We start from the raw sequence: 26,806 nt of genomic DNA, 5'->3' as shown, positions 1-26,806 counted from the left end.
CTATAGTTTTGGCAAGTCGGTTCGGACATCTACTAATGACACAAGTCATTTTTTCAACAATTGTTTACAGACAGATTATTTCGCTTATAATTCACTGTATCACAATTCCAGTGGGGCAGAAGTTTAGACTGTGCTTTAAACAGCTTGGAACATTTCAGAAAATTATGTCATGGCTTTAGAAGCTTCTGATAGGCTAATTGACATAATTTGAGTCAATTGGAGGTGTATTTGTGGATGTATTGAAGGCCTACCTTCAAACTCAGTGCCTCTTTGCTTGACATCATGGGAAAATCAAAAGAAATCAGCCGAGACTTCCACAAGTCTGGTTCATCCTTGGGAGCAATTTCCAAATGCCTGAAGGTACCATGTTCATCTGTACAAACAATAGTATGCAAGTATAAACACCACGGGACCACATAGCTGCCATACCGCTCAGGAACGAGATGCATTCTGTCTCCTAGAGATGAACGTACTTTGGTGTGAAAAGTGCAAATCAATCCCAGAACAACAGCAAAGGACCTTGTGAAGATGCTGGAGGAAACAGGCACAAAAGTATTTATATCCACAGTAAAATGAGTCCTATATCGACATAACCTGAATGGCCACTCAGCAAGGAAGAAGCCACTGCTCCAAACCTGCCAAAAAAAAGCCAGACTACGGTTTGCAACTGCACATGGGGACAAAGATCGTATTTTTTTGAGAAATGTCCTCTGGTCTGATGAAACAAAAATATAACTGTTTGGCCATAATGACCATCATTATGTTTGGAGGAAAAAGAGGGACGCTTGCAAGCCGAAGAACACCATCCCAACCGTGAAGCACGGGGTGGCAGCATCATGCTGTGGCAGTGCTTTGCTGCAGGACGGACTGGTGCACTTCACATAATAGATCTTATCATGAGGACGGAAAATGATGTGGATATATTGAAGCAACATCTCAAGACATCAGTCAGGGAGTTAAAGCTTGGTCGCAAATGGACAATGACCCCAAGCATACTTCCAAAGTTGTGGTGGAAAAATGGCTTACGGACAACAAAGTCAAGGTATTGGAGTGGCCATCACAAAGCGCTGACCTCAATCCTATTGAAAATTTGTGGGCAGAACTGAAAAAACAAGGAGGGCTACAAACCTGACTCAGTTACCCAAGCTCTGTTGGGAGGAATGGGCCAAAATTCACCCAACTACTTGTGGGAAGCTTGTGGAAGGCTACCCAAAAAATGTAACCCAAGTTAAACTATTTAAAGGCAATGCTACCAAATACTAATTGAGTGTATGTAAACTTCTGACCCACTGGGAATGTGATGAAAGAAATACAAGCTGAAATAAATCATTCTCTCTACTATTATTCTGTCATTTCCCATTCTTAAAATAAAGTGGGGATTTTTACTAGGATTAAATGTCAGAAATTGTGAAAAACTGAATTTAAATGTATTTGGCTCAGGTGTATTTAAACTTCCAACTTCAACTGTATTTACACACTATGGGGTTGGAGTAATACTGTGAAATTGTGAAAGAGCTGTGTAAGAGCTGTATGAAAAGACTGAAATTTCAGCCTGTTTTGATAGGATGGCATTTTGGCCTGCCTGGCGACAACCCCAGGCGGTATGTTAATAGACTAATAACAAAGAAAGTTTCAAACCTCTCTTGCCAAACCCAGCTAATTTTCAGGTTATATATCCCTCCCATTAGGCTCCCAGACAGTCCTAGTGAAATTATTGTTGACCATTTTAATAAGAGTATAAGAGTAAGGTACTTCATTGTTACCAAGAAATGATTTGATATTGAGATAAAACGGCTGCTTTGGGGCTATAAGTAGAGTTGAGTTATTATCAATGAGAGATTAATTGCCATGTGGTCCATGACATTCAACACAATCAATCACATCAGAAAATGACTGCTGTTGAGATTATGAACTTGGCTATAGTATCAAGCCAACATCCTCACAAGACAATACCACTTTATTTTGTCGAACATTTACAACAGAAGTGTGTATTCTTCTCTGCCCCCCCCCAACACATCCTATCACATCCTATCTTGAGCTCAGTAAGCCTATTTCCCCTAATCATGAATGTATCATCATAACGTTTATTATGTGGACCATTAATGCAATGCCACTGAGGGTACTCCCAAGGACTTTTAGATGTTGATGCGCTCAAGAACGGAGGGAAATATTGATGAGTAGAAGCCGTGGGCACCATGCGGGGATTTGTTATTCATTTGTGACATGCCTTCTAGCAAAGACTGGTTTCCGGGTCCCAATCCTACTATTGGTTGGTATAGTTCTGACAAGGAGGGTAGTGAGTGTAATTCTGTATTTCAATTATTTTGAGGAGGTAAGAGCAAGTTGCAGGACATGAATCAAAAATATTAATTGAATGCATATTCCTTGAGAAATAATGCAGTTTTCTGCATATACTGTAAGAGTCAAGGATGTGAGAAGAATCAACCATTTAGCTGTCAAAAACATTGTAATACTTAGGCTACAATGTTGCCACCTACAGTATAATAATCACATTATCTGAGCTGAATGTGTGCTTTATTCCAATTCAACAGTCATCCTGCACTTTGGAAGCCATCCCACTATGCTCTCAGAAGACAATGTGGGAGGTCATCTGTAACTCACAGTGGACCCAGGCAATATATGAGGTCTGAATTGTTAATGGATGGCTATCACAGCTGTTTGTTCACTTTAGACATAGTTATCATTATATTAAACCACACCTGTATACTTGATCTTCAGATAGAGAGATTAGACATCATTAATCTGTAACGTTCATACTTTAGTCATATGTGTCATTCTGTATCTCTGTGAAGAACTATGAACAGAACCTGACAAAAATACTAACATAATGTCCTCACTGTGGGCTGAATCCTAACTTAAATGGCAAATCTCTTGTTGACATCATGCATGATTCATGAGAAAGTTGAGAGTGAGAGTTCTATGTGCATTTCTCAAGTAAGGATTTCATCCTAAATAGACTCAGACTATACTACACTTGACTTAAAGTTCAGTGACAGACTGAGAGGGTCATAATTAGTCTATTATTTCAGGTCTTACAGCATGCTCCGACTGTAATTATTACCACTGTCATCAAATGATTTTCAAGTGCTACATCAAAATCCTCTTGGGCCAGTCTGTCACTCCATAATTATGCATTTCATTGCACCATCAAGGGATTTTTCAGCTGTGCTTTCAGCATGAAATGTTTGCTGTTAAAAACTACTGAGGTACATTAACCGAATTGGTAACACTGTATAATAACTATCTTAATAATAATCATTTTTATGAGGAAGGGGAAGAGGAAGCCTGGAGACATATACTATATATATACAAAAGTATGTGGACACCCTTTGAAATTAGTGGATTCGGCTATTTCAGGCTCACCCATTGCTGACAGGTATACAGTATAAAATTGAGCACACAGCCATGCAATCTCCATAGACAAACATTGGCAGTAGAAAGGCCTTACTGAAGAGCTCAGTGACTTTCAATGTGGCACAGTCATAGGATGACACCTTTCTAACAAGTCAGTTCGTCAAGTTTCTGACCTGGTCAACTGTAAGTGCTGTTATTGTGAAGTAGAAACATATAGGTGAAACAACGGCTCATTCGCAAAGTGGTAGGCCACACAAGATCACTGATCGGCACCGTCGAGAGCTGAGTAAATATTGTCTGTCCTTGGTTGCAACCAAGTTCCAAACAGCTTCTGGAAGCAACGTCAGCAAAATAACTGTTTGTTGGGAGTTTCATGAAATGGATTTCCATGGCCGAGCAGCCGCACACAAGCCTAAGATTACCACGCGCAATGCAAAGTATCAGCTGGAGTGGTGTAAAGCTTGCCACCATTGGATTCTGGAGCAGTGGAAACGCGTTCTCTGGAGTGATGAATCATGCTTCACCATCTGGCTGTCCGACGGACAAATCTGGGTTTGGCGGATGCCAGGAGAACGCTACCTGCTCCAATGCATAGTGCCAACTGTAAAGTTTGGTGGATGAAGAATAATGGTCTGGGATTGTTTTTCATGGTTTGGGCTAGGCCCCTTAGTTTCAGTGAAGGGAAATCTTAACGCTACAGGATATAATGACATTCTAAATTATTCTGTGCTTCCAACTTTGTGGCAACAGTTTGGTGAAAGTCCTTTCCTGTTTCAGCATGACAATGCCCCCATTCACAAAGTGAGGTCCATACATTAATGGTTTGTCAAGATCGGTGTGGAAGAACTTGACTGGCCTACACAGAGCCCTGACCTCAACACATCGAATACCTTTGGGATGAATTGGAATTCCGACTGCGAGCCAGACCTAATCACCCAACATCAGTGCCCGACCTCACTAATGCTCTCGTGGCTGAGTCCCCACAGCAATATTCCAACATCTTGTGGAAAGCCTGCCCAGAAGAGTGGAGGTTCTTATAGCAAAGGGGAGAGCAACTCCATATTAATGCCCAGGATTTTGAAATGATATGCTCGACGAGCAGGTGTCCACATACTTTTGGTCAGGTAGTGTAGGTGGAGTTACCCCAAATAATGTCAAGGATCTAGAGTCCTAGTTAGAAGTGATATGGAAATGCAATCAATTATTACTATAAAACATTCAAAAAGATCAAAAGATGACCTATTCTATGTTTTAAACCTTTACACCATACTGTATTGTATCTCTGTCAATCCCAAAGTGACCCGTAGTGGTATTTGAAAGGTCACTGGTACTGTACAACAAAGAGTGTGATGCTGTTGAAATAGGACACTGGTTCAGTGGCCTTTTGGGTTGATCTTCTGTAATGCCAGGACGTTTCCACTTGAGGCCATGAGGCTTTCTCTGACAAGAAAAAATAAAAACAAAAGAGGGAGTAAGAGGAATGTTTCTCTCACACAAGGATGAACTGTATGAACTCGAACTATGCTTTATATAACTTCAATAGCTTTTTCTATGAACCACCTTTATTTATGTTATGTATTATCAGCAAAATCCCAATTTATTCATCTTCTGCATGATTCTGCTTTTGGCACATCAACGTAATCAGTCGTAAACCTTTGTCCTGTAGAATATAATTCTTAAGATTGATTTACAAGCACTTTGGTAGTACAGTCATACAGTTAATGAAGACACTTGAAGTCGATGCAACCTGCTGAGTGACTGTTGTGAATGGTCTTTTTCCATCAATCAACCACTAAGAAAAGAGGACATACTGTAATTGCAAAGCACATAGTTAATTGACAGGCCTATTATTTCCTTTGCAAAGTGATTGGATAAGAGGACTGAGCATACCTGAACTACTTTATGAAGAGGATGCTGTGTAAAAGTAGTTGAAGTCATTACATTTGTAAGACAGAGTGTTAGTTCTACTACCAGTATATGTGCTGTAATCTTTACATACTTATGTATATTACAGATCTAACAGTAAATCTGAGTGCATCTGAGTGCATCTTTCTTCCAGTCTTTAAGCCTCATGTTGATATTACAGCAGTGATTCATAATCCATTTAATGCAATGCTCCCTCATGGACTAAGAACAGGAAGACATCATCATCTGAAGAGTGTTAAATTAAATAGTTATTTCTGATTTCTGATTGAATTACTGTTAATCAACTGAAGTTGCACAAGTACACTGAATGAGCCATTAAGTTGTGCAGCGCTCCATTCCAACCCAGCTTGGCTTAATGTCAAGGGCCCCTTGCATAGACAGACACTGATGACGGGAGTCTCAGCTCAATAGTTGCAAAAAGTATCATTTTTTTTAACTAAATGGAAACACCTCTGCAATTCAGGAAGTTTACTTCTAACTGTGGGGAACCGGGCATAACCTAAGGTTAGGTTATCCCTATTTTTGTTAGCAAACAAATAAATCATATTTAGAGCAATTCCTGATGTGAGCAAACAGTTAAAAATAGCTGTTTACACAATAGAGCCTGTCCTACATTGATGTGCAAGCTGGATCATGGGCCATTTAGGGTCAGATAGGTTCATATCCACTCAGCTACAACCCCTTTTGCCTGGAGACAGTTTGAAAGGTGAGTGGGTGTGTTACTGCAGATGGCTGCGTCCTCAGACTGCTGTATATTGTCCTGTCTATTCTGACTGACAGATCATTTATATATTCATACCCTCCACAGGTTGCATGCTTACTTTCCATCAGCTCTCACAAACGCATATTTGAACTGGATTTTAATTGAGGCTGCCAGGATGCCCAAAGGTAGTTTCTACATGTACCCTTCAGTTGTAGTAATTGAGACAATGTAGTTTCTACCCGTCTACTCTTCTACTCTAGTGATTAAGAGAAGGTGGTCTCTACCCCTCGACCCTTCTGCTCTATTGATTGAGAGAAGGTCATCTCTACCCGTCGACCCTTCTGCTCTAGTGATTGAGAGAAGGTCGTCTCTACCCGTCTACCCTTCTGCTCTAGTGATTTAGACAAGGTGGTCTCTACATGTCTACCCTTCTGCTCCAGTGATTTAGACAAGGTGTTCTATACATGTCTACCCTTCTGCTCCAGTGATTTAGACAAGGTGGTCTCTACAAAAGAGACAATGTGGATAAAAGAGACAATGTGGATTATCTTCTTCCTCATCATCCATTATCACAGAGCCCATTTCCATTGGATAATAATGCAAGAGTCCTCACTCCCAAATGTATGCTAAGGAATGCTTCAATATGTTAGGAGTATCTTAAGAGCTTCAGATGTCATTTGTAGTTAATATCTTCAAACAGAGGCTTTGTACTGAAGATGAATTCATGTGATCATTGAAAATAATGATATCCTCTCGCTATCCTAATATGGAAATGTTCTATGCCCTTGAATGTTAAATATTGTAACATTATTTTCTGCAGGGTGTAAGGCAGGGATCATCAGCTACATTCAGCTGCGGGCTGATTTTATTCTTGAGCGGATGGTCGGGGGGTCGGAACATAATTACAAGTCATTTGTCGACTGCAAATTAACCTCAAGAAGAACAAACAGATACATTATTTGAGTAAAACATAATCATTTCAAACCTTGCTTACATTTGTATATTAGCATGTCTCTATTATGCGTGGGAATATTTGGGAACAGATTTCCCAAATTAAAATCACTTGGAGCTGGTATTTTTACATTTTTTTAACTGTCACATAATCATGATGTTGAAAAAAGCATGAAGAAAGTGATAACCTGTACTTGTGCATTGTTCACTTAATTGATTCACCAATTAGTCTCTTCTGAGTAATTAGAATATATTAGTATTTACCCATATGCATTTCTGTGGTTCACTACAAGGCAATATATCAACATAGAATATTCATTGTTTAAAAAAAAACAACAGGCAACCCACCTTCCTCACAACTATCATCTACTCTGAACACCACACCATAAGCCTACTCTGCATGTTGCTGTCCAAGAGTTATCTTTCACTAACAGATGTCAGTGACTGCTGTTTTAGTATGGAGTGTATGGACTAACTGAGACTAATCACTGTTAGGCATGGAGTGGTGCATCTGTTATTTGGAACAGGTGATATGAAGAAGAAGCTTGGCTAAATTATTGAATGGTAATGAATAATAGCTTGGGTAAGCTATAGCAAGTGCACTGATCTTAATCATGAAGCATATATCCCAGTGGTGAAAAACTGATTGGAAAGACATCAGGCTAATATTAATTACCATTAGTGTAATCAATAGTAGTTCTAACAGAAGGGTACTAGGTAGGTAATACAGATTAATATCACTGTGGGGAAACCACTTTTACAGTGTCACGTCAGTGCTTACAGTAGACTTAAAGATTAAACGAAATCTAGTGTACACCTTTAGTGTTTGCCACATTTACATAATTTCACACAGACAGACTTTGTTACCATGTGAAAAACACTGAAATCAACAATTGTGAGATAAACACCAAACTTTTGATGACACTGTGCAGGCAGGACATGCAACCTTTATTTAACTAGGCAAGTCCAGGATGACCAGGATAATCTACAGAAGCTCTTCCCTTCTTTATTAATTGAATCCACCTCAAAACACTGAAGCTTTACCAAAACCAGCTAGCCAACCTGGTCCAGCCCAGCAGCAATATCCCTGTGGACACAAAGCATCATGCCTGGAAGCACTGACCTGCCAGTGTGAGAAATGAGCTGAGAGTCTGATCATAAACGGAGAGCTTCAGATACCCACGGCATGCCAAACACTAAGCTACCAAATGAGCTTTTCATTTGCCATTCAGGAAGTCAGCACTTGTCATGTTGCAGTCAGCCCCAGTCAAACGGTGTTCAGCTGAGAGATTGCACTGGATGCAAACTTGGGTTCATGTTCGCCAAGCCTAATGACAACCAGCCCATGTTGTCACATGCTAATTTGCACACTTAGCTATGCATTTGGCAGTGTCTTCTGTGCAAATAGGAGGTATTTTTACAGCCATTTCTGGAAATAGTGTAGTTTTTAACACAATAGGATCATTTACGTTTAATGTTAGACATGCACTTTTAAGTTTTATTAATGCATATTTTGTTTGATTCTTATGAAGGAAAAACATGTAATTATTTAATGAGGAAGCTGTGTAAGATGGTCGAGCTGACTTAAATAAGAATGCATAATGCACCAGCATTAATTAAAGAGCACGCGTTGATGAACAAATGAGAGTTGGTCTCTGTAGAAGTAAACCAGATTAAACAGAGGTCTGAAGACAGTGGACATGAGGGTTGTATCAAAATAAGCCATCCTCTGGTTAAATCCACCAGTTCAGGTGGGGTCCACTAGTAAAACTGGGGTCCTTCCGTCGGGGGTATTCAAACAGTCCATTTATATTTTCCAACGAGGCTATACATTTGTTTTTTTCTCACCTGAGTAGCCTCATTTCACTGCCAATAATACAATTAAACCATCTAGTGTTCAGCAAAATAACAAAACAATTTCAAATACAGGTAGCCTAGTCAAATAATTAACATCCAATCACATTTACTATTACTCTGACCATTATTCCAGTAATGGTCAGTATGTAGCCAAACGTTGCGGCTGCTCATGTTGGTATCTGTACTGCAGCTGGCATCTGCAAAAGCCATGACAGGGAGACATAGTGGAGTGGTAACGCGCGTGCAAGCAGTTGCTCCCAACGCCACTTGGGTACACTGCAGCATCCACCGAGAGGCTATTGCTGCACTATGCAATGATACGGGCAGTGACCATGTCATGCTTTTACAACATACAGAAATGAGCTGTTTGAGAGACGAGCTTACAGTTTTCTTTACGGACCATAATTTTCCCTTGTCTGACCGCTTGCATGATGATGAGTTTCTCACACAACTGGCCTATCTGGGTGATGTTTTTTCTCGCCTGAATGATCTGAACCTAGGATTACAGATCAAATCAAATCATCATCAAATGTATTTATATCAAAGTGCTGTACAGAAACACAGCCTAAAACCCCAAACAGCAAGAAATGCAGGTGTAGAAGCACGGTGGCTATGAAAAACTGCCTAGAAAGGCCAAAACCTAGGAAGAAACCTAGAGAGGAACCAGGCTATGAAGGGTGGCCAGTCCACTTCTGGCTGTGCCGCCGGGTGGAGATTATAACAGAACATGGCAAAGATGTTCAAATGTTCATAAATGACCAGCATGGTCAAATAATAGTAATCACAGTGAACAGGTCAGGGTTCCATAGCCACAGGCAGAACAGTTGAAACTGGAGCAGCAGCACGCCCAGGTGGACTTGGGACAACAAGGAGTCATCATGCCAGGTAGTCCTGAGGCATGGCCCTAGGGCTCAGGTCCTCCGAGAGAGAGAAAGAAAGAAATATAGAAAGAGAATTAGAGAGAGCATACTTAAATTCACACAGGACACCGGATAATGGGGTGCCACAGGATTCAATTCTTGGGCCGACTCTCTTCTCTGTTTATATCAATGATGTCGCTCTTGCTGCTGTTGAGTCTCTGATCCAACTCTACGCAGACGACACCATTCTGTATACTTCTGGCCTTTCTTTGGACACTGTGTTAACAACCCTCCAGACGAGCTTCAATGCCATACAACTCTCCTTCCGTGGCCTCCAACTGCTCTTAAATTCAAGTAAAACTAAATGCATGCTTTTCAACCGATCGCTGTCTGCACCTGCCCGCCCATCCAGCATCACTACTCTGGATTGTTCTGACTTAGAATATGTGGACAGCTACAAACACCTAGGTGTCTGGTTAGACTGTAAACTCTCCTTCCAGACTCACATAAAACATCTCCAATCCAAAGTTATATCTAGAATTGGCTTCCTATTTCGCAACAAAGCATCCTTGATTTATGCTGCCAAACATACCCTCGTAAAACTGACCATCTTACCGATACTCGACTTTGGCGATGTCATTTACAAAATAGCCTCCAACACCCTACTCAACAAATTGGATGCAGTCTATCACAGTGCCATCCGTTTTGTCACCAAAGCCCCATATACTACCCACCACTGAGACCTGTATGCTCTCGTTGGCTGGCCCTCGCTTCATACTCGTTGCCAAACCCACTGGCTCCAGGTCATCTACAAGACTCTGCTAGGTAAAGTCCTGCCTTATCTCTGCTCGCTGGTTACCATAGCTGCACCCACCCGTAGCACGCATTCCAGCAGGTATAGCTCACTTGTCACCCACAAAGCCAATTCCTCCTTTGGCCGCCTCTCCTTCCAGTTCTCTGCTGCCAATGACTGGAACGAACTACAAAAATCACTGAAACTGGAAACAGTTGTCTCCCTCACTAGCTTTAAGCACCAGCTGTCAGAGCAGCTCACAGATCACTGCACCTGTACATAACCCATCTATAAATAGCCCGAACAACTACCTCTTCCCCTACTGTATTTATTTATTTTGCTCCTTTGCACCCCCGTATTTCTACTTTGCACACTCATGTCAAATCTACGATTCCAGTGTTTTAATTGCTATAGCTCGGCATTCAACACCATAGTACCCTCCAAGCTCGTCATCAAGCTCGAGACCCTGGGTCTCGACCCCGCCCTGTGCAACTGGGTACTGGACTTCCTGACGGGCCGCCCCCAGGTGGTGAGGGTAGGCAACAACATCTCCTCCCCGCTGATCCTCAACACTGGGGCCCCACAAGGGTGCGTTCTGAGCCCTCTCCTGTACTCCCTGTTCACCCACGACTGTGTGGCCACGCACGCCTCCAACTCAATCATCAAGTTTGCGGACGACACAACAGTGGTAGGCTTGATTACCAACAACGACGAGACGGCCTACAGGGAGGAGGTGAGGGCCCTCGGAGTGTGGTGTCAGGAAAATAACCTCACACTCAACGTCAACAAAACTAAGGAGATGATTGTGGACTTCAGGAAACAGCAGAGGGAACACCCCCCTATCCACATCGATGGAACAGTAGTGGAGAGGGTAGCAAGTTTTAAGTTCCTCGGCATACACATCACAGACAAACTGAATTGGTCCACTCACACAGACAGCATCGTGAAGAAGGCGCAGCAGCGCCTCTTCAACCTCAGGAGGCTGAAGAAATTCGGCTTGTCACCAAAAGCACTCACAAACTTCTACAGATGCACAATCGAGAGCATCCTGGCGGGCTGTATCACCGCCTGGTACGGCAACTGCTCTGCCCTCAACCGTAAGGCTCTCCAGAGGGTAGTGAGGTCTGCACAACGCATCACAGGGGGCAAACTACCTGCCCTCCAGGACACCTACACCACCCGATGTTACAGGAAGGCCATAAAGATCATCAAGGACATCAACCACCCGAGCCACTGCCTGTTCACCCCGCTATCATCCAGAAGGCGAGGTCAGTACAGGTGCATCAAAGCTGGGACCGAGAGATTGAAAAACAGCTTCTATCTCAAGGCCCTCAGACTGTTAAACAGCCACCACTAACATTGAGTGGCTGCTGCCAACACACTGACACTGACTCAACTCCAGCCACTTTAATCATGGGAATTGATGGGAAATGATGTAAATATATCACTAGCCACTTTAAACAATGCTACCTTATATAATGTTACTTACCCTACATTATTCATCTCATATGCATACGTATATACTGTACTCTATATCATCGACTGCATCCTTATGTAATACATGTATCACTAGCCACTTTAACTATGCCACTTTGTTTACATACTCATCTCATATGTATATACTGTACTCGATACCATCTACTGTATCTTGCCTATGCTGCTCTGTACCATCACTCATTCATATATCCTTATGTACATATTCTTTATCCCCTTACACTGTGTATAAGACAGTAGTTTTGGAATTGTTAGTTAGATTACTTGTTGGTTATTACTGCATTGTCGGAACTAGAAGCACAAGCATTTCGCTACACTCGCATTAACATCTGCTAACCATGTGTATGTGACAAATAAAATTTGATTTGATTTGATTTGATTTATATTGAATTTACTTCGCCACCATGGCCTATTTATTGCCTTTACCTCCCTTATTTCATCTAATTTGCTCACATTATTCTTCTACTGTATTATTGACTGAATGTTTGTTTTACTCCATGTGTAACTGTGTTGTTATATGTGTCGAACTGCTTTGCTTTATCTTGGCCATGTCGCAGTTGTAAATGAGAACTTGTTCTCAACTTGCCTACCTGGTTTAATAAAGGTGAAATAAAAAGTAAAAAAATAAAAATAAGACAGGAGAAATACTCCAGATATAACAGATTGACCCTAGCCCCCCGACACATAAACTACTGCAGCATAAATACTGGAGGCTGAGGGACTCTCAGGGACTCTCCGCAACTATATTCAATCTGCGGGACAAAATTGAGGCTATGATTAAGAAGTTGGAGCTCTTCTCTGTCTGTATTAACAAGGACAACACATAGGTCTTTCCATAATTGTATGATTTTTTGTATGTAAAAGAACTCAAGCTTACGGACAATGTCAAATGTGATATAGCGAAGCACCTGAGTGAGTTGGGTGCGCAATTACATTGGTACTTTCCCGAAAAGGATGATACAAACAACTGGATTCGTTACACCCTTTCATGCTCTGCCTCCAGTCCACTAACCGATATCTGAGCAAGAGAGCCTCATCAAAATTGCAACAATCGGATCTGTGAAAATTGAATTTAATCAGAAGCCACTGCCAAATTTCTGGATTGGGCTGCGCTCAGAGTATCCTGCAAATTGCGTTGTTAATACCTATGTGAGAGTGGATTCTTGGCCCTCACTAGCATGAAACTAAATACAGGCACAGACTGTGTGTGGAAAATGATTTAAGACTGAGACTCTCTCCAATACAACCCAACATTTCAGTTATGTGCATCCTTTCAAGCACACCCTTCTCATTAACTCGTGGTGTGTTATTCACAATTTCCGATGAACAAATAAGGTTTTATATGTAAGATGGTTAAATAAAGAGCAAAATGATTGATTAATATTATATTAATATTTGTGCCCTGGTCCTATAAGAGCTCTTTGTCACTTCCCACAGGCCGGGTTGTGACAAAAACACTCATTCTTATGTTTAATAAATGTATCGTATAGTGTGTGTGTGGCAGGCTTACAATTATGGTGCTAGAGGGGGTATGCAGCTGGAGGTTGAATGTTTGAAGGGCTACAGGACTATAAAAACCACTGTTCTAGTTGAACTACTTAAAGCATTGGGGAAGAAACTCAAAATATTTAATGAAAATATCAAATGAAAGACTCATGCACAGACTGAATTGGCGAGAGAAGCAGAACATCTAACATCTCACAACAAAATATAGCCTATCTCGTATGTCATCACTAAGAACACTATAAACACGGTATTAAAGCCCAGTGCACACTACTACTCCAAATTCAGAGGAGGCTGGTGAGGGGAGGACGGCTCATAATAATGGAATGGAGTGAATGGAATGGTATCAAACACATGGAAACCAGGTGTTTCAGACCATTCCATTTATTCTGTTCCAGCAATTACTATGAGCCCGTCCTCCCAATTTAAAATGCCACCATCCACCAGTGACTCATATACAGACCAGTACCGTGACAACAGCTGTGTACCGTAGGCCTGTCAGTGTTGCCCTTCAGTGATCAGTAAAATGAGCAAAGAGAGCCTTGCTGGCCACGAGGGCCCTGGCACATTCTGAACTTGGTAAACACTGCTGGACTGTCGTTCAGATGGAGTTAATACAGAGGAATGAATCTAGTCTATGGTTCTTCTTTTCAGAGAGTTCCAGCACAATGAAATGTCACTCGACCATTCTTATTCACTGCTGTCATCTTTCTTGTATATCGCCATATAAAGCTGGTATAATTATATATAATGGATTAGGTAGAATATACAGTAGCATTTTATATGGATAGTCATATAACCCTTGCTTTATGGTTGTACCATCTTCACATGTTCATCCCTGCATGTTTATCCCTTTATTACTTGCTCACCAATGTAGCCAAAGGATTATAATGAATAAACATTATTAAAAACACTATGGTATTATCATTTTGTGCTTTCTGTTCTTACAATTCGAATGAATAATGTGACACAGAGAAATGAAATCCTTCTCTCTTGATATTAGAACACTGAATACATCTAGAGGCTTAACTTCTATCAAGCATAGAATTGTCATGCACCCACTGCACTGAAAACTACCGTCCCAATAAGAGGGATAAATAACGCTGAAATTAAATTGTGTCGGTGAGCATTCATTAGATACTGTACATGAGATGAGCTTAAAAGACTGCAGTGCATGAAGGGGATGTTTATTACTACAGTAGCTGTGGGTCTCTGAAGAAAGGAAAACACAGTCAACTGTACACAACACATTAGGAAAAAATGATTCTGTCAAGAGGAGATTCTCATGTTCAGCACTATGCTAATGTGAACCTATAAATGAGAGCAAACGGTTCCAAAAGGGTTCTTCGGCTGTCCCCATAGGAGCACCTTTTTTGGTTCCAGGTGCAACCCTTTTGGTTTCCATGTAGAACATCTGTGGAAAGGGTTCTATATGAACACAAAAAGGTTTTACCTGAAACTAAAAGATTTCTCCCTGGAACCAAAAAAGGTTATTCAATGGGTTCTCCTATGGGGACAGGCGAAGAACCCTTTTAGGTTCTAGATAGCAATTTTTTTTCTAAGAGTGTAGAAACCTTATTAAATATGTCAAAATAAGATCAATTCAAAATACAATGGTTAACAGACCAATGTGACAACATGAACACAACTAATACAAGACTTGGTACTGTGTGGATTCCTCTTGGATACCTTGCCTTATATACAAGCTGCAATTTAGATTCCTGTAATATTGGATTCAGGGTTCTAGTGCGTTAATCCCAGAAGAGTATGCCACCACTACATCGAGTCACTATTGTAGAAATGTCCATTCTTTAATGCTTTCCTTGTACCTATGTTTGTCCTGTGTAAATGCACGCTTTTCTTTGGGTGCTGAAATCTTTAGTTTTTGATCAAATACATTTTACGTGATGTCTGTCAAACTGCTCCCTGTAATCCACTGTTTTCCAAAGGAGTGGGAAGTTAAAACTTCAAACTCGATACTTTTATAAATATCAATTTTTTATCACTTACTGTGTACCTGTGCTTGTCCTGAATGTTATAGAGTTGTCAGTTGGATTTGGAATTGATAAAAAATAAAAGCATTCTAAGTGTCCCCTGCATAAACAAAAAAATTGGCCCTGCAATGACAAGCTGCTCATTCTCCATTAACAAACAAATGCAACTGGCAGAGGTCCAGTAAAATGCTACTTTTATCAGAAACTACAGATTTCAGCACCCAAAGAAAAGCATTCATGTACACAGGACAAACATAGGTATAAAGAAAGCATTAAAGAATGGACATTTCTACAAGTATCGACTGACAGCGACTCGATGTGGTCGGAGGTAAAGTCCACCCACACTCGTCACAACTCAACTTTAATGGTATGTACACTACCGGTCAAATGTTTTAGAACACCTACTCATTCAAGGGTTTTTCTTTATTTTTTTTACTATTTTCTACATTGTAGAATAATAGTGAAGACATGAAAACTATGAAATAACACATGGAATCATGTAGTAACCAAAAAAGTGTTAAACAAATCCAAATATATTTTATATTTAAGATTCTTCAAATAGCCACCCTTTGCCTTGATGACAGCTTTGCATACTCGCAAAGCACCTCCACACCTCCACACCTCCTCATCCATGCATTACAGTGGGAAATACACATGCGGAGATCATCCGTTCACCCACACTGCGTCTCACAAAGACACGGCGGTTGAAAACAACTTGGTCTTTCACCAAATAGTGCTATCTTCCATATACCCCACCCCCACCCCACCTTGTCACAGCACAACTGATTGGCTCAAATGCTTTAAGAAGGAAAGAAATTCCACAAATGAACTTTCAACAAGGCACACCTGTTAATTGAAATGCATTCCAGGTGACTGCGTCATGAAGCTGGTCGGGAGAATGCCAAGAATGTGCAAAGCTGTCATCAAGGCAAAGGGTGGCTATTTGAAGAACTTCAAATATAAAATATACTTTGATTTGTTTAACAATTTTTTGGTTACTACATGATTCCATATGTGTTATTTCATTGTTTTGATGTCTTCACTATTATTCTACAATGTAGAAAATTGTTAAAGTAAAGAAAAACCCTTGAGTGAGTAGGTGTTTTAAAACGTTTGACCAGTAGTGTATATTGTGGAGTTGAGTAAACTCAACCCAGGTAGGATGTCGATTAAAGCATCTCTGATTCAAAGGGGTTGGGTTAAATATGGAAAACACATTTCAGTTGAATACGTTCAGTTGGACAACTGACTAGGTATCCCCCTTTCCCTTTCCTTTCCCTTATATCTGAACTTTAACATCCTCAAGAGCATTGATTGGAATTTCCAAATAGAATATGTCCCCTAATTCATTTCTTCTTTGCTTGTTTGTTAGAGTTATCTAAGATGTATTATTCAGTTAAGGGATGCCATCAAAGCCTGTACACACAACACACTGACATACTGCGTGTCCCACACCAAAGAAATCCCTCCTGCAGTATGTGTGTACATCTCATTCGATTATGCCTAAATGTTGTGTTATAGGGCTTCAGTGGAGGAGTCATTTGGAAGGCCAAGTTACATAGGCTGACAAATATCACAACAGTATATCCCCCAGAATCTGAGGACTAGAGTTGAATCAGAGTTCTATCAGACCATGATAAATGAGCAATACCTTCTATATCTTTTATAATACAAAAATGTTGTTCCACAAAAAGAGTGCCTTTTGCGTGCGTCCCTTTGATATATAGAAAGTGTGGACCAATATTGAATTGTAGCCCCGAGAATCTGAGGATTGAGAAATTAATCAGAGTTGTATCAGACCTTGAGTAATACCTTCTATATCTTTGATAATAAAAAAAATACTGAATGTTCCCACCCAATGATCAAAACAAACCTCAAACACAACAGCAGACAGGTCTCAGGTCAGAGGGCTGGTCATCGGGTTGTGTCAGATGTATGGGTCATTTCTGAAGATTATTATTTATTTAATGTATTTAGTTATTCATTAATTTACATCTGTCCCTCATTTGAAGGTCAACCCCAACACTGAACTCTCATTTTAATACAATGAAACTATTCCTTTTTTATTTTGTGAACATCTAATAGTCAGCTGGTGAGCTGGTTCTAATCTTTTTGGCAAGTTGCTGGAGTTTTGTGTTGAAAAACTCAGTGGGTCGAGCATAACCAGGGCCTGTCCTTGCCATTCTGCTGCCATAGGCGAGACCCCCCTCCCCTCCAAAACTAGAATAGTCCCAGTAAGCAAAATGACATTAAAAATACGTAGAAGTTGGGTTCAATTTAGGTTCTGAATTAAAGGTGAAAAGGTATTTTCCGTATGTTTAAAATAGATATTTTCCAGGACATTGAAAAGGCATCTTTTCCAGACATTGAAAAGGCATCTTTTCCAGACATTGAAAAATACGTATTTTCCAGACGCTGAAATCAGGAAAACTTTCGGTTCTGAATGAAAGCTGAAAATACTTATTTTCCTGATGCTGAAAATACGTATTTTGTAGATGTTGAAAATATGTATTTTCCAGATGTTGAAATCAGGGAACTTTTTGGTTCTGAATGAAAGTTGAAAATAAGTATTTTATAGACATCTATGTTTGGGCCAAATCAAGGCTGGTCCAGACCGGACAAAATCTGAACCAAACATACGCGTCTATGATTGGTTCGGATTTGGTCCGGACTGAACCAAAAACCAATGTCCGTGGATGTGGAAATCAAGACCGGTCCGGAACTGCAACAAAAAAATACGTCCAAAAGGCGTTGGCATCGGTCCATGCTTACTGAGGTGTAGCCTACAATGTTGCCTGAAATTTTATTTTATGAATGCCCATCGATGTGGTAAGCCTACTGTTTGTAAAACACCCCAAAAAATGACATCCAGACAGGACCAAAAAAGACATCCAAAAGATGTTGGCTCGTGCTTACTGGGGTGTAGCCTACCATGTCAGACAGCAATAGAATTGTATGAATCCCGATCCACTCGGAAGGCCAACTGTTTATAAAACAGGCTATTGCACTGGCTTTATTAGTCTTGATTCCTGTGACTAATCAATTTGGCTATTTAAGCTCTGAATATTAGTTACCTGGGGCAGCAGGTAGCCTAGTGGTTGCTGGATCAAATCCCTGAGCTGACAAGGTAAAAATCTGTTGTTGTGCCTCTGAACAAGGCAGTTAACCCACTATCCCCCAGTAGGCTGTCATTGTAAATAAGAATTTGCTCGGAACTGACTTGCCTAGTTAAATGAAGGTTGAATAAATAAATGTGATGTTATCACAAGCCTATTTGCAGTGTTTACACAAATATTTCATTTTATTGCTGTGATCAACTTGTCAAAATTGTACTGATACAAACTTGAAACCACTGATCATGACAATGGGGTGAAACACCTGGAAAGCAGTTGTGATTGTCCATTTTATTATTTGATTGAGTGCCATTTAGGTTAGGCTATTTGATGGGAGAAACCTGCATGATGTAAAAAGTGTCTGTCTCATTACATAGTCATACATGTTATCTACAGCCAGTAGCCAGTAGGCTAGAGAAAAGGTCACATACTCTTTCTACCATGTCCTATATCTGCTACATTATTTATGTAAGATCATTGTTTTGCGCTGCAGAGATGCATCTCTCCAATAGCACCCTGGAGAGGTGCGCTAGGTATGGACAAGCAAAAATATTGGGCGCCCCTGCATTATCAAAGGGGGGCATCAGCGCTCACCTAAAAAGCCCATATGCCGCTGGGTGAGAGAAATGGTCATTTTGTTGTTGTTGTTGTCTTGGTCAGTTTAGCTCAGAATATGCCACCCTCGTCAATCTGCGGCCATAGGTGGCTGCCTAATCCTGTCTAATGAGCAGGCCAGCCGTGACCATAACACGTCAACCCTGTTACCATAGACAGACAGGGTAGAATGTTTTTTACAATTTCATTATTTTTTTTGTGAAGCTTTTTTGTGAAGCTTGCATTCAATTGCCACTCCCTGCTGTACACAACAAGTTTTATTTCATCAACCCTGTCGTCAAGCCTGTTACAGTCAACCCTGTTACAGTCAACCCTGTTACATTATTTGGCACTTAATAGGACTTACTATAGTACTTCTTTTATTTAACCTCTTGAGATGGGAAACTTATTTTTAAAAGTTGAACATGTGCTCTTTATGACAGAATGTTAAAATTAGGTGAAATCAAAAGGTTTTCTTGACCAAGTTACACTTCTCAAAAGGCACCAAATTGGTGGAACGACCCTGCTAATCAAAGCCCAAGACAGGAAACAGTACGTCAAGAGAAATGTCTCTCTCCGTTCTACAATAGAGATGAATATAAAACTTCTCACTTCATAAACAACAAGCACCTTTGCCAAATTCCAAATAGTTGGCATTATGCAGTGATTAATTATTTGATTATAAACCCATCTCTCTGAGAGAATAGCTGATTCTGAATGTACATAATTTATTCATAGTATTATACCAATTCAAATCAAGATAGTTGTAAGACAGACAGAATGGATTCAGACCCACACTCTAAAACACAGAGAACATGAACGTGGCCCAAATATGGTTATGAAATTATGTTGCTGATAAATCGAATTATTTTCTTCTGACATTATTGTATACCAATAAAGACCACAATTCAACACAGATTTAATTTGAAAGTAATACAATATGCCTGCATGATAAGGCTCTTGGAAATCTCAACAATAATCCATCCATGTTTTTGAACACATATCTGTACCAATGGTTTGTTACATTGATTACATAGCTTCATGTGGTATGTTGAATTCTTCTTGTATCCATAAACAAAACCTATTCGGGGTTGTTCATACAACCACAGTGCATCTATCATCGGGAAATGGAAGATCTTTGTTGAAAAAAAAGCATCATATTGGATTGATGCATGCCTAATAACCAGGCTGCTATTATAGAATATCATTTATTTTGCTAGTTTGGGTTTCGTGCCCATCCGTTGACATAAGTATAAATTGTTAGGGTAAATTGGCTTTAAATCAAGTGAAGGGGAGTTAGATTCTCAATTGTAAGGGATAGATCATATATTGCAAATCAAGAATACTTTCAATTAAAATCAGTCTTACTTCATTTGAGTCACTCAATACTTATCACATTATAGAACCCACAACAGACTATTGTAAACATATATATAAACATATATATATATATATCATTCTGTGCATTCATTAATTTGAAATACAATAGAGAGTTGTATTCTTCTCCAGCGTCGATAATGAGGCCAAGTTGAAGTATTCAGTCCATTATAACATTTTTATTTCACAAATGAGATGTCGCATATCTGGTTAATGTAATACACTTTTACTGTATAGCTATCCTCCAAGGTGTGGTTTCTTGGTGGGAGTTGGAGACATCATTCATGTCTTGAAAGAAAGGAATCCAGTAGTAAAGCATGTTCATTTGAGAGCTGTGCCTAAAACGATCACACAGTAGGCCTACAGTATATGCACCAACATTAAAGTGACTTGAGTTGCCAGCCGAGGAATTCTGAAATAGGCAAACCATTCATTTCTCTAATGACACACTTTTGAGATCCACAGAGGCATAACATTCACAGACAAAACATATATTCTCACAACCATGATAGTTACAGTATATGCACAGAAAGCAATTGTCAACTCAGGAATATGTTATGAGAAAATCAAACCATTCAGAGTTTAGATAATATAAATCAATAAATAGTGTAGTGCCATTACATTTACTCAGGAAAGGTTTTTGTTGACCATACAATTACATAAGTTGAAGAGTGAACACAACAGCTACTCTATCAATGCAAGATGGCCAACAGGACACTTTCCCCACGTGTATTTCAGGGGGAAAGGTTAGAGAAGGTGGGTGAGATTAAGTTTGTGTGGAAAATGTCTAGTCTTATGGAACTATCTACATTATTCACATTTCACACACCTTTTCTTTACATTTCATCTGTTGATAGATTGGAACAAATAATTATCTTTCAAATCTCCCAATTATTTAAGATATTGTAAAAATGCCCTGTAAACAAATGGTAAGAAGGAATTTCACATGGGTTGCAGATGCTACAGGCTATGTGGCAGCCATTGACGACATAGCAAATTGAAATCATTGGCTGTAAATGCCAAATCGGTTAATTCAAATAAGCATTTAAATCAAACAAACTATTATGAATAAACCAATGCGTAAATATTAAATTAATAAAGAAATTATTGTGCATAAAATCAAATGTTAACATACAGTATACAATTGTGATCTCTTCAACAAAGTATCACATATGCCTCCACTGAGGCTAACCAACACATGACAGAGAGGCCAGACCAAAAGGCCAGACCTACTGCAGTGTCAAGCATGAACTTGAGCCTCCACTACTTCGCAGTTCAATGACAATATTGCATCTACAACATCTGTTTAGACATAAAGTTGTTTAATAGCCAGATCTCTTCTTGTTATGAGAATGGCCAGACAAAATAAACTTGTGCTGTGGATCTTTGCAATGACCTGCTTCTCTGATGCAGTCCTATGCAATCACAAACGTTTTGTTTCATCAGACGAGACAGGATTTGACTGGTGTACTCATTTTCTAACTTTCTGGTTATGTCTACTTTCCCAGAGCGTTTTATCCTTGACTGTTCAATTTATCTGATTAAAATCTACCTGGTCTTATTTAAAGGTGCATTCAATTATTAATTCAACACCTGCATTGTCAGACTCATATCACAAGTTAATCCTGGTGTTAGAATGACACCCTCCAAATGAAGACAAGTGTGACACTAGTTATCACTTCTACAGAGAGCGTGTGTGACTGTACACGCAAGAAGGGGGTCATTTTATAGTTGGAAGATAGACTTTACTCTGAATTCGGCATTGTAATATCACACATGCCACACTTGCCAAGAAAAACAAATCCATTTCCCCTATAGGAAAGACATCCTAAAAAGAGGCATGGTGACTTAGAAAGGCCTGTCATGTAAACTTTTTAAAAGATGCTAAACATATTCTGGGACTGTTAAGTTTGTGAGGGAAGAATTGTTGTGAAGTGTTGATCCTCTGTTGAAGTTGTCAAGTAACATGAGCATAGCAATGAGCTGTACTATGGCATTTTCTGGAGCAGTATTGCATTTGTAGAGGGATTCCCATTCCTATCAAACATCAACTCTTTCCAATGTCGCTTTTCTTCTCTCTGTAGCAATCCTTGACCACGGAACATAATATCATCCATCCTTTAGCTAGATCCAACTGATGTAGAAATGTTTTAATTATACAGTAACAACACATTGTTGATAAAGTCATTTGAATGGTGAGGTTTTCTATCTTTTTACAGAGAGAAAACAAGGAAACCAGAGAACGTAGAGAATTGCCATCCGCCAACTAGATTCCCCTTTTCCAGTTTAAGGTAGACCTTGTCCTCTTTATCCAAAAAGAGCAGAACTCCATTGGTGGCTGCCTCTCGAGTTACGTCTTTGTCACCCGCAAAAGCTGAGATGACAGGTTTCCCATTCAACATTAAGTTCACCTAGATGACCCAAAGAGACAGCAATGAGAAAAAATAAATGAGACAGCGGAGAAATACAGCTAATGTTCCTACAGTTAATGTCCCCATGATATTACTGCATGCCCATTGTCAAACATTGTAATCATCCACCGCTACCTACTGTAGCTATTTGCTATTCACTTGATCTTGGTTCAAATATGAACAGTATGCAGAAGCCCTCCCCTTGACAATGTACTTTGAAAAAACAACATCATTTTTTAGCTTAGTTTTGTCACTCTCTTAAATAGCCTGAATAATAAGATGGTATGTTTAATAAACTAATGTAGTCTCCTCCCACTTTTCACACCGTTAGAGAGCTCAGAATTCACCAGGATTTGGAATTTCGCAATGAAACTACTGGAAATTGAGGCTACAATTGTGCAAACATACATAACCAAATTAGAAGATTAGCCATGCAGTGGCTGTGATTTCCCATTAATGTTTTATAGCGGGTGGCAGGGTAGCCTAGTGGTTAGAGTGTTGGACTAGTAACCGGAAGGTTGCAAGTTCAAACCCCCGAGCTGACAAGGTACAAATCTGTCGTTCTGCCCCTGACCAGGCAGTTAACCCACTGTTCCTAGGCCGTCATTGAAAATAAGAATTTGTTCTTAAACTGACTTGCCTAGTTAAATAAAGGTTAAAAAAATAGTACATTAACACAGGTAATTTGCTCATCTATTGAAATTAAGTTATTTGTCAGAGATTTGTTTCAGCTTCCTCTCATAACCTGCAGTGCACCATTCTGTCAATGCAAGTCCAAATAGTCCAGAATAGATTTAGACACATGTCCTAATCTGTAATACACTGTTAATAATAACTCCATTACAAGGCCCTTTCAAAGAATTTAGCCATAGCAAATGTATATCAAATTATGTCTCTGGGGAATCAAATTATATCATAACTGGAGCTAAATTGCTGAATCAATTAGGCCAAAACAAATTGCTTACCTGTATAGTCTGGCTCTGGTACACTTTTATAACGTGAAAATTAAAACTGTAGATCCCTTTTCTGGGTGACAAAAACACTGACTCCAATGTGAAATAGTTGCCTATATTCACAAGAACCTAGAGAAAGAAGAATAAGGCATTTTAGAAGGTGAATAAATATTATCCTCAATGGTTCAACTCACTATTCAAATAATTATGGCTCAACCACCAGCTGTTCATCTGGTGACACTCAAATTAGGGTGACAAGACTGTAGTGTTAAATCTGATATTTCAGCAGTCGTAGACCCCTCAACTCCTTAGAGAAAAAATTTACTGACAGTTTTAATCATGTGATGTGACATTCCATGCAGCCTGTGACTCAACCTACAAGACACAAAGAGATTTGTGAGTGTGACTTCAATCAAGGACATCGCCACAAACCTCTAGGACCAACTGCCAGATATAGAGTTAATGATTCTTTAACAACAGCGATGACTAAAAACCCCAGCTGTAATCTTGCCCAATAGGCTTCCAATTAGGCAGATTCAGCCAATGATTTATGTAAAGTCTTGGCTATGTTGAGGTGATTTATGTAAGGTTTTGGCGATGAAGAGGTGATTTATGTAAGGCTTTGGCGATGAAGAGGTGATGTATGTAAGGTCCTTCTAGTTGAGGTGCCACCAGGAGTTGTACTATCACAGTGATTTTAGGATAAAATATTTTGCCTGTGAGGTGGTGGGGCCCCCCAACCAAATCTTGCTTAGGGCCCCCAAAATGCAAGAAATGGCCCTGGTACCACCCAATCAAATTGATGAAGCCAAACCAAGCATCTCTATCATGTGTGTGTGTGTGTGTGTGTGTGTATGTGTGTGTAGACATATTTAACTATTCTTGTGGGGACCAGAAGTCCCCACAAGAATAATAAGCAAACAAACATTTTACCAACTGGGGACATTTTGTTGGTCCCCACAAGGTCAAATGCTATTTCTAGGGGGTTTAGGGTTAAGGTTAGAATTAGTGTTAGGTTAGAATTAGTGTTAGGTTTAGAATTAGGTTTAGGGTTAGGAGCTAGGGTTAGTTTTAGGTTAGGTTAAGGTTAGGGTGTGTGTGTGTGTGTGTGTGTGTGTGTGTGTGTGTGTGTGTGTGTGTGTGTGTGTGTGTGTGTGTGTGTGTGTGTGTGTGTGTGTGTGTGTGTGTGTGTGTGTGTGTGTCTTTCGGAGGGGTTGGATCAAAAGCAAAAATCTATTGCACAAGGACTGGGAAATGTTATTGGTTGCCTCTGAGAACAGTATTGATGTATATACTGACTCGGTGACTGAGTTCATCAGGAAGTGCATAAATTAAATCAAAATCAAATTTAATTTGTCACATACACATTGTCACATACACGTGTGTAAAGAATGAGGGGTAAATTCAGGTGCATGTGTGAGATTGTGACAGGGAGTGTGCTATGTTCTATTCTCAGATGAACCCCTACCATTGCTTCTGCCTGCTGGTCATATATATCCCTTTATTGTGTTTGATCACATGTGAGCTATACCCATTATTGTTGATCAATCATTAAAATTAAAATAAACCAATCAGTCAAACAATAATGAACTATTATTGATACATGTAGGTTGTTCTCTAAATCAACTGTTAGACCCCTCCAAATATTTTTGTTTTGTTGTATTATTTCAATTTAGTTTTGCTGGGGGAAAAACCTGCCACTAAATCCTCAATTACCTATGTAGCCTAAAACGTGGATCCTACACAGCATTGCAGCGCAGTTTTATCACGGCAACTTTGATGTTATAAAGTTGAAGTAAAATGAAACATTATCGACTATCTCAAAAACATACAAAACCGTCTTACTTGGTCGAAGTATATGATTCTTGTTTTATTGCTCATCTCCGACGGTTCGTGGTTGTTGCTCCGGACCGCAGAAAAAGCGACTTTGGAGTTTGCAGCACGTACCGAAATACCAAGAGGAGAGGACGAGCCCTTCCAATCCGTAGTCGGATTAGAGTCGCAAACCACAAGACATTTGCCCTCCAGGACTACAGGCTCCGTGTCATTCTGAGCACCCACAAACTCAGAGATCAACGCCAAACTGAACATAAGAACAAGAGAGTTTACCATCACCTTGTACAACAACCGTAACAGCCCCATTTTAAAAAAAGACTCCGTATGAAGTTCCGAGTCCTCCTCTCTGGTCCCCCAGTCGCACACGTTTCTGACGAGTTAAAATTCTTATTGGATCCAGCCGTATGCTATATTGGTGAAAGACATATTTTCAACAACATCCAGATCTTCAAATGTTGACAATTGATTGAAATGAAGATCCAGTTTATTTTCTCTTTGTCTCATTTTCTTTTACATGATGTTTGTGACTAAAATAATAATCCGAAATAGGTGGCTGCATGAGGGCTTCAATCTGAGGAGAAGAAGCGCAATGACTGGTTGATGCTCTGCGACTCCAAATTACGCGGTATGACTGCTAGTCCCCGTGGTGATATGCCTACGCACGGTCAAGACGCATTCATTTACCAACGTATGTATGCAAATATTTTTCACACAGTTCGTTTTTCTTCTATTATGCATCTTTATCGCCATGTTTTTATCTTGACATATTCCTCACATCAGTATTTCTGTAGCCTATACCTGACCTCGTTCAAGAAGGTTACAACAATGAGATTGGATACGTAGTGGATGCAAGCCAAGGTATTGACTAGACTGTTAATCAATTCGATCTTTGGTCATAAACATAATTGTTTGAAGCTCAAACAAAGCTTTTTGTTTAGAACAGTGGATATTTGGTATTTATTTACCACAAATGTATAATAAGCGGTCTTTAAACAATTAACCCTATAATAAATATTATTTTTAAAAAGAGTCCCTTAATGACACCAAACTAACCTGAATGGATCCA

The 26,806-nt window shown here is 39.8% G+C and overlaps 1 protein-coding gene across 1 annotated transcript; it reads right to left on the bottom strand.

Annotated features, from left to right (window-relative positions):
* Positions 1-19,877: 19,877 nt before the first annotated feature.
* On the bottom strand, positions 19,878-26,393 carry LOC109907058 (cerebellin-4-like). Its single transcript, XM_020504850.2, has 3 exons — positions 25,750-26,393; positions 23,917-24,033; positions 19,878-22,951 (listed from the first exon to the last, which is right to left on the bottom strand). The coding sequence occupies exons 1-3, from the start codon at positions 26,044-26,046 to the stop codon at positions 22,754-22,756; spliced, it is 612 nt and encodes a 203-aa protein (XP_020360439.1). The 5' UTR covers positions 26,047-26,393; the 3' UTR covers positions 19,878-22,753.
* Positions 26,394-26,806: the final 413 nt, after the last annotated feature.

The sequence above is a fragment of the Oncorhynchus kisutch genome, linkage group LG17 (genome assembly GCF_002021735.2).
Source record: "Oncorhynchus kisutch isolate 150728-3 linkage group LG17, Okis_V2, whole genome shotgun sequence".
Classification (NCBI taxonomy): domain Eukaryota; kingdom Metazoa; phylum Chordata; class Actinopteri; order Salmoniformes; family Salmonidae; genus Oncorhynchus; species Oncorhynchus kisutch.
The sequence above is the reverse complement of the archived record's forward strand: the minus strand, read 5'-3'. Positions and strand labels throughout refer to the sequence as shown.